We start from the raw sequence: 12,927 nt of genomic DNA on the forward strand, positions 1-12,927 counted from the left end.
TGGCCTCTCCCGTAGTGGAGCACAGGCTCCGGATGCACAGGCTCAGCGGCCATGGCTCACGGGCCCAGCCGCTCCGTGGCATGTGGGATCCTCCCGGACCGGAACACGAACCCATGTCCCCTGCATCGGCAGGCGGACTCTCAACCACTGTGCCACCAGGGAAGCCCTGCATTCTTAACTTACCAAGAGACAATAGTAGTTGATAATGATGCCCTTCTCCTTGACAGTGCAATGAGTTTCAAACACCTTAACTTCACTTACCCCCTCCAGATTTATAAGCCATTGCTGTCATTTTCTAAACTCCTCTTGATACTTAAAACCCCACAAGACATTATTAGTGTTTTTCTATAGTCAGTATCATATCCACACATTACCCTTACTGTTGCTTGTCTTTTCTGCATCTCTGATCACCCACCTGGGTTCATTTTTCTTGTGTCTGAAGAATACCCTTTAATGTTTTCCCTCATTATGGCTCTGCTGATGACAAATTCTCAAATGTGCCTGTGTGTCTGTCTGGAGATGTATATTTAACCTTCATTCTTAAAACACATTTGACTGCGTATTGAATTCTACAAGGGCACCTCTTTTCTTTCAGCACATTAGATACAGTATTAGATATGTCACTATTGTCTTGTGGCTCCTATTATTTCTATTTAGAAGTCATCTGTAAGCCTAACTGTTGTACCTTTGCATAATCTGTCTTTTTCTCCGGTTGCTTTTAAGATTGTCTTTTCCCTTGATTTCCAGCAGTTTTATTATGGTTTATCTAGGTGTGGATTCAGTTTTATTTACCTCGTTGAGTTCGTAGGGGCTTCTTGAATCCCTGGCTTGGTGTTTTGCCTTAGTTCAGGTGCTTGGGCTCTGTACCACACAGGCAGTGGGGAGCTACTAAGGCTTCTGAACAAGTGACTGATGCAATGACATTCGTGGACAGTAATCAGGGTGAAAATGATAGTTACAATTTCTCACGTACTAGGAGTTACCTTGAACATTTCACCTCTTCATCTTCACAACAGCGCTGTGATCTAGAATTCATCCTCTCCATTTTACAGATGAGAAAGTCAAGGCTACCAGTTACTAATAAAGTAACTAGCCCAATGGCACAGTCGGTTTTGTCTGACTCCAGGTTCGTCTGATTTCAGTTACCCTGGCGTAGCAAACAGCCACATGCTACTGTTTACACTGAAATTAATGAAAATTAACTAAAATTTTTAGTTCAGTTCCTCCGTCACACCATCCCCATTTCGAGTGCTCGATCCCCAGATGTGCCTGGTGGCTGCCGTATTAGACAACACAGCCTCACTCAGAGTACCTGTACCGTTGCAGAAAGTTCTGTTGGACAGAGCTGCCTTACAGCTGGGTAACTCTCACAGTACCGTTAAGATTGCACTGGAAGAAACTAAACTCGAGGCGAGGAGGCCACTTGTCACAGTCCAGCTTGCATGTGAGAGGGGTTGGAGGACAGGCATGAGACCCCTGAGTGTGAGAGAGGGAACAGGGCGGCTGTTGAAGGTGACTCTGAGGCTTGGGGACGGGAACGGGGGCTGTTCATGCAGAGCACAGATAAGGGCAGAGTCCAAGGCTGGACTTGGCTTTTGCAGCATATGAAAAAGGCTGCTGACATAGAAGTCAGAGCATGTTTAGACCTGGGAGAAAACTAAGGCCCAGAGAGCTTAGATGACTTTTCCAAGGTAACGGAGCTGGGTAGAGGCTCTTGCACTGGACCACACTACTCAGAAGAAAGCTCTTAAGGGCTTTTCTGGGTCTTTTATTACATCCCTGTGATCCCCCTCTTCAGATCCCTAAAAACACAGCCTGTGAATTTGTTTCAGCACAAAAACTTTCCATTTATTTACGAGAGTTTGCCTCATTTCCTGTTAGTGCCAGGGCCCAGGGCTCAGCAGGTGCATCCAAGAATTGAGCAGCTGCGAGGCCTACACTGGCCAGCCAAGGGTAGCGTGGAGCTCGCCCAAGCTTACCGTGTGTTGACTGTTACCCAAGCAAGGGGGGAAAAGTAGGCAAGCTTCTCCACTTTAAAGGCCTTCCTTTTCAGGCTGCAATTCTTAATAGACATTGCTTTGGCAAGCCTCCAGAGAGGTTACCACCAGTGAGTGTGCTCAAAGTGGTAACGACAAACAGTTATGATAATAAACCCAATCATAACATTTCCAAGTACCCATCACGAGTTATTAGAACGAGACTGTACGGCGGACATTCCCGTCCACCTTTCATAGGTTACAACAGTACTTAACACTCTCACAGAGCCCTTAAGCACTATTCCAAACATCGAATCCCCACAATGACTCTATGCATTGATACTAGTATCATCATCCCCATTTGACAGATGAGGACACTGAGTCACGGAGCAGTGAAATAACTTTCCGAGTGTCGTACGGCTTGTTAGGGACCGAGCTGGGATGGGAGTGTGCGGTAGAACATAGTTGAGCCCCGGGTGCAGAGCTCGGCCCTTTCCCGTAGGGGGCAACTCCCTGTGAGTTTGCCTCCACCCTGTGCATGCCTGTGACCCCTGCTGCTGGGCTGCAGCTGTCCCTACCCCTCAGGGACTCCCCCACTGCCATTAGCCCACCCAGAAGAGTTTCCCCAGAGGGCATGATGATCACATTAGCAGCAAGCCCTCGGTTTCATCATCCTTTCAGGTTGAAGAGAAGCTTCGGCAGGATTCCAGAAGGAAATTGCTTCAGCTGCAAGAAATGAGGAACAGAGCAAACCTCATTAAAGCCAATTTGGAAAGGGCAGTAGGTCAGGTAGGCGTGCTGCAGAGCCCCTTCACGGGCCCGTGCTCTCCACGGAATCCCGCACCCAAGCGGCCGGCAGGGATGAATGAGGAGGAAGACGGTCTGCCTTAGTTCACCCGCTTATTTTCTATACGAAGAAGTGTCTAGAAAGAACTAGAGCTGAGATTCTATCTAGATCTAGAGTCTGAGCTCTTAACCACGATGCTCTACTACTTCGCTATTAGTTACTAAGCTAAGCATCATTTTTCTGTGTTTTGAAGAAAGTTTCGTGAACTTTTGTCCCGCCCCCAAAGGTAGTGGAAATGACTCCTGCGTTAGTCCTGTCCCCCATCAGCTGCAGTTCCCCTTCCCCTCATTTCAGATGAAGATCAACAGTTCTCGGGAAACTCAGCAGTATTTGCTGCAAGAAGAGTTACCCCAGCATCTGGCAGAGAAGGGGAAGCTGACCGAGGAAAGGCTACAGCAAGAGGAGAAGCTGAAAGCCAGAGTCAAGTGGCTAATGGCAGAGAAACCGGTAAGGTGGTCCCCGTCCTTCTCTTTACTACTGGAAACTGATGAAATGGGCTTTCCTATGAGAAACAGAGGGCACGTACTTAGATGGAGGAATCTCAGCAACTCCTTGTTGGGAACTAAATTAATTAAAGAGGGTGAATGATGTAGGAGGAATTAACATGAAGCTTGAATCCTAAAACTCAGAGATCAACTTGAAGATCAACTTGAAGAGGCAAGGTTATTGAAATGTCTAGAAATGGTACTTTGTTTATATACCGCAGCTGATTTTATTGATACAAATCCCAGTCGTTACTGCGGCTCCTGGTTTGTGTCTCAGTGAGTGCAAGACCAACCAATAGTATTTCAGTCTTTTGCTTTCTCTTCATGCATATCAGGGGAAACACATGGCCAAAACGGCTACTTACTTTTCCAGAAACCAGCCAATTAGAGGATACTTTACAGTGGCACCTCTCAACTCAAAGGTGTCCACGGATCATATGGGGATGTTGTTGAAATGCAGATTGTGACTCAGCAGGTCTCGGGTGGGGGGAGCCTGGGATTCTGCATTTCTGAACAGCTCCCAGCTGGTACCGATAGCACAGCTCTGCAGACTACATTTTCAGCCACAAAGTCTTAGAAGAAGGTTTTCCCCAAGTTGGCCGATAAGAACCACCTGGGGCTTCCCTGGTGGCACAGTGGTTGAGAGTCTGCCTGCCGATGCAGGGGACACCGGTTCATGCCTCGGTCCGGGAGGATCCCACATGCCGCGGAGCGGCTGGGCCCGTGAGCCATGGCCACTGAGCCTGCGTGTCCGGAGCCTGTGCTCCGCAACCGGAGAGGCCACAAGAGTGAGAGGCCCGCGTAACGCAGAAAAAAAATAAATAACTAAAAGCCCCTCCAGGGACTTCCCTGGTGTTCCAGTTGTTAAGACTCTGTGCTTCCGCTGCAGGGGGCGCGGTTTCGATCCCCAGTCAGGGAACTAAGATCCCGCATGCCGCATGGTGCAGGCAAAAAAAAAAAGCCCCTCCAGGAGCAAATTTGATGTGATTGTTCAGAGATGAGACCAGAATGACAACAAGTGGAAACCCAAGCTTAGAAGAACATTAGAAGAAAAAAAGAAATAAAACATGGGGAGGGAACATAGGGGGGATCTCTTATTTATAATGATGCTAAGTAGGTAGGAAAGTTGGAAATCTTCCTAGATGTGACTTTGTATTCGAAATGAAATTTTTAAATTCCTTCTCTGCTGAAGCCCTGTAATGATATTTTCCAAGGTACTAAGTAAGTGACAGGGTTTCTGCTAATCCATGATTTGTTCATGTTTCTTCAAATACAAGAGAGGGAGTTGTGATCACTGATAAAGCTGCTGTCCTCACCATTCTGGCCACAGGAGCAGTCCTTCAGTGATCTAGGAGCCAAGTGCAAAGGGTCCCGACATGAGGAAGTCATTCAGTGTCAGAAAAAGGCCTTATCTGAGCTTCGTGCGCGAATTAAAGAACTTGAGAAGGCCAGCTTGTCAAGTAAGTTTCCTCCTGCCTAGTCACCCCTCTGTGCTGAGAACCATGGGCCCCAGACTTGAGGGTTCACTTTAGGGACTAACCAATTTGCCAGGACCACCATCTTCTATCCCCATCATTTCATAACTAAAAAAACATAGTTATAAAAAAAAGATGAGCAGGAAAAAAAATAGATGGGTAGGCATGAGCTCAGAGTCAAGAGCAGGCCTTGATATTAAATAAACAGGATTTCATGAAAAACTCAGAACCTTGTCCTTCTTTTTCTTATTTCACTGTGGCCCAGTGGAAACTTTTCATAGACGCATGCTGTGCAAGGACCAACCTTGGGGAACTTCCCAGGATAAATACCCTGTTTAGAGGGAATAGGGCTTTCAAGAAACCAAGCTTGCTGCTGGGTGGAGCCCTGGGCTAGGACACAGAAGCCTGGGTTCAAGTCCATCCTCACACCTGTGGCCGAAGGTTCCCCCTCAGTGCCCCCGCCCTGGGAGGCTGCAGCCTCATATGAGCTGTGTGGCCTTGGACAAGTCATGTCACCTCTCTGGGCCTCGATGCCTCACCTGCCAAGGGAGGATGGTGAGCTCATTAGTACTGGCCTGTGGTAAGTGTCCAGTAAATAGCAGCTGTGACTTTTACATGCAGTAACTTCTTCCTGAGCCTTTCTTTTGAGTGTAAATTATTTCTTTTATAGATCACAAGGACCACATGGATGAATCATTTCTAGACTTAAAGACCCTCGGGATGGAAAAAAATGTTCGGAAAATATTGGATGCAAAACCTGACTTGCCAACTTTTTCAAGAGTAGAGATCGGAACGGTAACCAAAGAAACTTTGTCTCTGCATTGACTGACACGTGGGGAGGGTGGGCATGAGGACAGACACGAGCCGTGTGCCCTGGCACCACTGTATACATCATTGGTTCGAGGCCAGGTCCTCCCTGATGGGCTAACACCTGTATGGACTGGTTGGTGCCTGGCCGTACCAGTGATCCAATGTTTGAATAGAAAGGCGGCTTCCCATCGTGTACAGCATGATATAACATTGCACTGATGCTGGCCCGGACAATATCTGGGCCCTCCTTTTCACACCACATGTTATATTCTGCAGAAAAGATTCAACAAGCTAATGTACAACATTATGCCATGAGCTTGCCTAACATTTGCTTTTTGCTATAAACTGAAAAACATGAACACATAAAGGGCAGCAGAAGGGAGCCATGATGATTAAGAAGACACAAGTTCTAGAATCAGAGACCTGTGTCCTAATCCCAGCTCTGCAAGCTCTGTGACCTTGGGCAGGCTCCTAACCTTTCTGGGACTTCAATTTCCCAGCTGTAAAATGATGATGGAAAAATTAAAGGAGATCATTATGTAAAGTGCTTATCCCAGTGCCTAGCTCATAGCGAGCACTTTAATAGATGATAGTTATTATTGTCAAACAGTATTTAAAGAGTATTATCCAAGAAAACCTTCCTTTCTTAGGGAGCATAGTTTGTGTTTTCCAGGATTTTCAGAAGTAATTTGATTGTTAGGTTGAAGGTGCCCTGTATCCTAAATGGATGTTTGATCGGGTGTTTGATTGACACATGACAATGGACAGCTCTGAATAGCGTGGCTTGCTGCGGCAGCTGGTCTAAACCAGCTTTTGGAAAACATAATAAAGCCATCCTCTCTGTACCAGCATTTTCTCCTACAATTTTTCTAGACATTTGCTCACACGTCTAGAGATGTGAGTCTTCAGAAATGTGTTGGTTTTCCTGATAAAATCGAACCTTCCTTCTCTGAGGCTGGGAGTGGAGGGACCGTCTCCAGGTGGGGAGCTCAGCTGGATCTCACGTCCTGATGGTCCTGCTTCCAAGATTGACCTTCCCCTTGGCAACAAGCCCTCATCCCACCACTGACACCACAGAGCAGGAAACCTCCCAACTCTCAATCCTCCAAGGTTGGCAGTAATTAAATGAAAGAGCAGGAGGAAGAATAGCTGACATCTGTGAACTGCTTACTGTGTGCCAGGCGTTGAGCTCAGCCGGCTCCATGCCTTATGTCATTTAACCATCGTAGCAGCCTTGTGTCATAGTTACTATTATTGTCCCCATTTAACAGATAAGAAAAAGTAAGGCTTCAGGAGGTCAAGTACCTCACCCAAGGTCACAGAATAATGATTGAAGACACACCAGGGGTGTGTCCCTGGTGGTGTGTCTGCTAGCCTGCAGAGACCGGGTGGGGACTGTATGCTTGGATCCTGTAGCCCAGGCTCTTCCTTAGTGACCCTCCCCTCAGGAAAAGAGGGGGCGTCTGGAGAGGTACAGAGGATGCAGCTCAGCGTAGCTGAAGACACTGAGCAGCATCTCAGGTTCTTTTTGCAGCAGATCTGCCCCGTTTATTGTCATCTTCAGATACCCTCTTTTATTCTCATCTCCATAGATACATAGACAAATATGTCCACTCTTGTCTATCACAGTCACTTGGGGGCCTTTATATTTTTGTAGTTGTTTTTTTTAAAATCTCAGAGGTTTTCAGGGTAGTGCCAACAAATGCTAGGGCTAAGAGAGGCTCATGGCAAGCATTAAAAGCCACTTTATTTTTTAAGGAGTCTTATTATGGTTATTTGTGGTCGTTCAGATCAGGTCCCCTATTCAGTCTGGTGGCCTTTCCATGCAGTCAGTTGGGCTTCCAACAGCCAGCTGGCTGGTTGGGGTCTTAGGGAGATGCAGCTGCAAACACTATCTGCATTGTCTTGGAAAGGTTCTGAAGGGATGCCCACCCACCAGGTTCCAGAGCTAGGAGAAGGTTGGGCCAAATTTTGTGAGGATATGGTTTCTGCTGCACAGAAATGAGATTCCTTTAATAAAAAGGAGGGAGGCTGGGGCTTCCCTGGTGGCGCAGTGGTTGAGAATCTGCCTGCCAATGCAGAGGACACGGGTTCGAGCCCTGGTCTGGGAAGAGCCCACATGCCGCAGAGCAATTAGCCCCGTGAGCCACAATTACTGAGCCTGCGCGTCTGGAGCCTGTGCTCCGCAACAAGAGAGGCCACGATAGTGAAAGGCCTGCGCACCGCAATGAAGAGTGGCCCCCACTTGCCACAACTAGAGAAAGCCCTCGCACAGAAACGAAGACCCAACACAGCCATAAATAAATAAATAAATAAATAAATAAATAAAGCAGGGAGGCTATTTTCCACTTAACCTTCATTCGTTCATTCAACAAACATGCCCACTATGCACCACTCATTGCCAGGTGCCATGCTGGGCACAAGGAGGGAGATAGTGAGCAAAAGCCACATGGTCCCCATTTTTCTGGAGCTTGTCTTCTCAACATCAGCGGTACTGATTTTTTGAGCCAGGTAACTCTTTGTTTGGGAGACTGCCCTATGCATCGTGGGGTGTTTAGCAGCATCCTTGTCCTCTACCCACTAGACGCCAGCAGCAATTATGACAACCACAAATGTGCCCAGGCATTGCTAAATGTCCTGGAGGGGGTATGGTGGCCAGAGTCACCCCCGGTTGAGAACCACTGGCCTAAAGGGAAGACAGACGAGACGGTGGCCAAAGGACGGCACAAGTGATGCATCATTTCAAAGGCAGTCGTGCTCTGAAGGGGTAGGAACACAGTCATAAAGAAAGCAGTTCACAGAGTCAGACTGGATTTAAAACCAACTCTCTTGGCATGGACATATATACACACACACGCTACCAAAGGTAAAATAGATAGCTAGTGGGAAGCAGCTGCATCACACAGGGAGAGCAGGTCGGTGCTGTGTGTCTACCTAGAGGGGTGGGATAGGGAGGGTGGGAGGGAGACGCAAGAGGCAGGGGATATGGGGATATATGGATACGTATAGGTGATTCACTTTTTGATACAGCAGAAACGAACATACACCATTGTATAGCAATTATACTCCAATAAAGATGATATAAAAAATCAACTCTCTCAAATTATTCTTTCCAGTTCTTCCATTATTCTTTGGGTTATTCTTCTGGATGTAGAAAATCATAATGGAATGCCAAGTGAGTTTTTTTCTTTTGTTTTATTTCAGCCTCAAAATGGCCTTTCCAGCCCAGGGTCCATCATGGCCACTGAGAAGTTAGGGAAAACGGATGTGGCTGAGGCTTTAGATCTTAGTGAAAAGCTGGTAGGTATACCCAGCATCAGTCCCCTCCTGTCCAAACCTGCGTGCCCTGCAGGTAGTTTAAACATCAACTCCACATACATTTTAGTTGTTACAGTAGCTCCACGAGACCCATCTCCTATCCCAGCATGGGCTGGAAATTGCAGAGCCCAATTCCTTGCAAGACTGGGTAGTAAGAATGAATGTTTATGTCTGTTGTCATTCCCCCTCCACCCCTCCCCCCAATTCTCAAAAAGGCATAGTGTAAATGGATGCGGGGGAAAATGAAAGTCGTACTAAAAACCCCAAATGCACTCATTTGCAAAGCATGTGTTTCTTCTCTGCAACTGCAGAAAATGAATGAAACAGAATTAGACGTTTGCCTCCTCAAAGTGGCCACCAGCGGTCTTGGGCCAGGCCTCTTACCTGTGAAACGCTTTCTCGTAGTACTTGGATATGAGCAAAACCCTCGGGACTATGCTGAACATCAAAGATATGTCAGGTCACGTGTCCATGAAACACCTCTCCCCAAAAGAGAGGGAGAGAGTCCACCAGCTTCGACAAAGAGACCTGTACCTGGTGTTTGATAAGATCACCCTACTCAAGAACCAGCTGCAGAGGAAAGAAGAGCTTTTGAGACGATACGAGAAGGACATTGAACAGCTCAAGTATGGCCCGTGTCCCCGGCAAAAGGCCCAGGCCTCCATTCTCCAGGCTAAACCTCGGTGCAGCTGCAGACCCGTAGGGACCAGGACAAGAGGACAGAGGCCTGGGTGTGGAGTGGGGAGGCGGGATGGTGACTCAGGGCCTGATGGACCCAAGTCTCTGGGCAAGAAAGCAGCAGTTAAAGTACCCTACTGTTAAGGAATAAGGTGCACCTTTTATAAATGTGTCTGATGTTTCACCATGTGTGTGCTTTTCGTAATTCCATCGTATTTTCAGTGGTATCCATTCCCCCATCCTCTCTGGGAAATTGGGAGGGGCTGGTAGCATAACCTGTGCCCCCTTCATGCTGCACATCCACAGCCAATGGGCTATTTATTCTGCCCTCTAGTCCCCACATCTTCAGCCTTCCCCCAACTTGTAAGGAAACCGCGAAGCCAAGCATATATGGAAGTGTTCGGAGGATCTCCCAGGTCGGGAGCATTGGTGGTGAGTGAGAAAGCTGAGGAGAAAAGAGACTTTGTCTCTCCTGTGTGCTCAGGCAGAGCAAAGTGTCGGTTCAGATGTACCAGTCACAGGTGGCAAAGCTGAAGGACATCTTCAGAGAGGCCGAAGAAAAGGCGCCGCTGAAGGAGGCCCTGGCGCACATGGAAGAGCGGCTGCACCAGGAGAAGAGGGTCACCAGGGCGATCAGGCAGCAGAAGGTGAGAGGTCCCTGCTCGGAGCAGAGCCTCTGAGGCTGCCCCTCAGCTCCCTTTAGAAACAGCCAACTGAGGTCCCAGTGGGATCCAGGCAGCACAGAATGCATTCGCTCATTGCAAAGGAAGGTGGCAGAATAGCTTTAGCGTTAGGCAGATTTAGGTTTAGACTCTTGTTCTGCCATTTACTGTGTGGCTTCAGGCAGCTTTTTTTTTTAACATCTTTATTGGAGTATAATTGCTTTACAGTGTGGTGTTCGTTTCTGCTGTATAACAAAGTGAATCAGCTATATGCATACCTATATCCTCACATCCCTCCCTCTTGTGTCTCCCTCACACCCTCCTTATCCCACCCCTCTAGATGGTCGCAAAGCACTGAGCTGTTCTCCCTGTGCCATGCGGCTGCTTCCCACTAGCTATCTGTTTTACATTTGGTAGTGTATATATGTCCATGCCACTCTCTCACTTCGTCCCAGCTTACCCTTCCCCCTCCCCATGTCCTCAAGTCCATTCTCTACATCTGTGTCTTTATTCCTGGCCTGCCCCTAGGTTCATCAGAACATTTTTTTTTTTTAGATTCTATATATATATGTCAGCTTAACCTCTCTGAGACTCATAGTCTAGCTTGCCTCTATTTTTTTAAACTTTCTTTTTTTTTAAGTTAATTTTTATTTTATATTGGAGTATAGTTGATTTACAGTGTTGTGTTAGTTTCAGGTGTACAGCAAAGTGATTCAGTTATACATACACATATATCTATTCTTTTTCAGATTCTTTTCCCATATAAGTTATTACAGAATATTGAGTAGAGTTCCCTGTGCTATACAGTAGGTCCTTGTTGATTACATATTTTATATATAATAGTGTGTATATGTTAATCCCAAACTCCTAATTTATCCCTCCCCACCACATTTCCACTTTGGTAACCATAAGTTTGTTTTCAAAGTCTGTGAGTCTGTTTCTGTTTTGTAAATAAGCTCATTTGTATCATTTTTTTTTAGATTCCACATATAAGTGATATCATATGATACTTGTCTTTGTCTGACTTACTTCACATCGTATGATAGTCTCTAGGTCCATCCATGTTGCTGCAAATGGCATTACTTCACTCTTTTTTATGGCTGAGTAGTATTCCACTGTATATTTGTACCACATCTTCTTTATCCACTCCTCCATCGACATTTAGGCTGCTTCCATGTCCTGGCTGTTGTGAACAGTGCTTTCTGAGACTCATAGTCTAGCTCGTCTGTATTTTTTTAACTTTTGATAATTCGTGTATTTTATCTTGTTCTTTCTATCCAGATAACTGTTTTTTCTACCAGTTTTATTGAGACATAATTGACACACAGCACTGTACTGAGCTTAAGGGTGTCCAGCATCATGATCTGACTTCCCTGCCTCCTGAAAAGATGACCACAATTAGTTGAGTGAACAGCCCGAGTGTTTTTAAAGGCGGCGCTTCTGATTTTCATTGTTCTGCCAGGTGCCAGGGATACACCGAGGAATAAGCTCTCTGAGAATAAAGATTTGGGTTTCCTCTTCTGAGTAGCCAGAATAGTACGCCAGTCTTTCTGACTTGGGGCTGTGTATATGTACACGCATGCTTGCGTGTATGTGTGTACATGTGAGTATGTGCTGTGGGTTGGCATGTGTGTGTATTTGTATGTGTGTGTTTGTTGCCTGCATGAGCTCTAAGGAGGCCAAGGTCATAGAAGGGTGCCCTTCTCCTCAACCAGGAGGTGATGGTCAGATAGTTCTTTGCAGAAGCCTGCCCTCCATCCTGCGAACCTTCCAGGCAATAGGTTTCCAGACAGCAGGCTCTCTGGCTTAGAGCCCCAGAAATGAAAAGTGGCTGTCCTGCTCTGAGGGAGCCTGGATGCAGTGTTTCCAGTGCTCACTGCTCTGAATTAAACATCACAGGCCTTAGTCTGTGTGTGACATGGGGCTGCCTCAGGCAGAGGACAGTTTCCTTTCACACCAAGCAATGCCAGGGAGAGCTGGGCCAGTGACAGAGTTGTGACTTTCCCTTTGATGTGCCCTCTGGAGAGCTCACCCCTCCCCAAGGTGCCCACCCCCGCCCCCAGGGCTTGGCAGACTAGGTCCCAAAGCAGAGACACCAGACCACAGAATGGGACAGAGAAGGGCCCCAAAAAAGCCATTGTCATGTACTGAAAACCTGAGGATTTACATAATGAGGTTTCACATGCATTATTCCTGGGCTGCATCATTCACACACAACGCAAGGGACATGCCAGCCTGTTTGGCGCTGGACATCCCTCAGCCGAGAAGGGTCTGAAATGGCCAAGCTGAACCTGTGTCAGGGTCCCCAGAAGAGCTACAGCTAGAAGCTTTCAAATTCGTGGAGTTCACAACTGGGGGAAAGACTTACCAAGGGACAGGCACCTGCTCCACACCGCACATGCTTCATCTCTCCCATCAACCCGCAAGGGATGCTGGCAAGTGTCAGCCCCTTAGAGAGAGGGGAAAGGTGAGTTGACAGAGGGTACCGTTCCCTGGCTACTAAGTGGCAGAAACAGGATTCCCTCCCCACCTGCTGCCCTCCCCCGCCCATGTTCACTTTTCCACACCCCCTCCTTCTGTGTCTCCCTTACCAGGGTGGCCCCCTTGGATACATCGCACCATTGCTCCTGGGGGTTTCACTCCAGGACTCAGGTTTGCATTTCAGGCTTGTTGTTA

The 12,927-nt window shown here is 47.2% G+C and overlaps 1 protein-coding gene across 1 annotated transcript in view; it reads left to right on the top strand.

Moving 5' to 3' along the window:
* LOC309808899 (forkhead-associated domain-containing protein 1-like) overlaps positions 1 to 12,575 on the top strand; it is a gene marked incomplete at both ends in the record, with an annotated part of 81,702 nt that extends 69,127 nt beyond the window's left edge. Inside the window, 2 exons of the mRNA XM_082629470.1 lie at positions 2,658 to 2,765; positions 12,561 to 12,575. Of these exons, the coding sequence (XP_082485596.1) occupies positions 2,658 to 2,765; positions 12,561 to 12,575 (123 nt within the window). The remainder of the gene's footprint in view (positions 1 to 2,657; positions 2,766 to 12,560) is intronic.
* Between the last annotated feature and the right edge of the window lie 352 nt (positions 12,576 to 12,927).

The sequence above is a fragment of the Mesoplodon mirus genome, assembly GCF_964341445.2.
Source record: "Mesoplodon mirus genome assembly, chromosome: 7".
NCBI lineage: Eukaryota > Metazoa > Chordata > Mammalia > Artiodactyla > Ziphiidae > Mesoplodon > Mesoplodon mirus.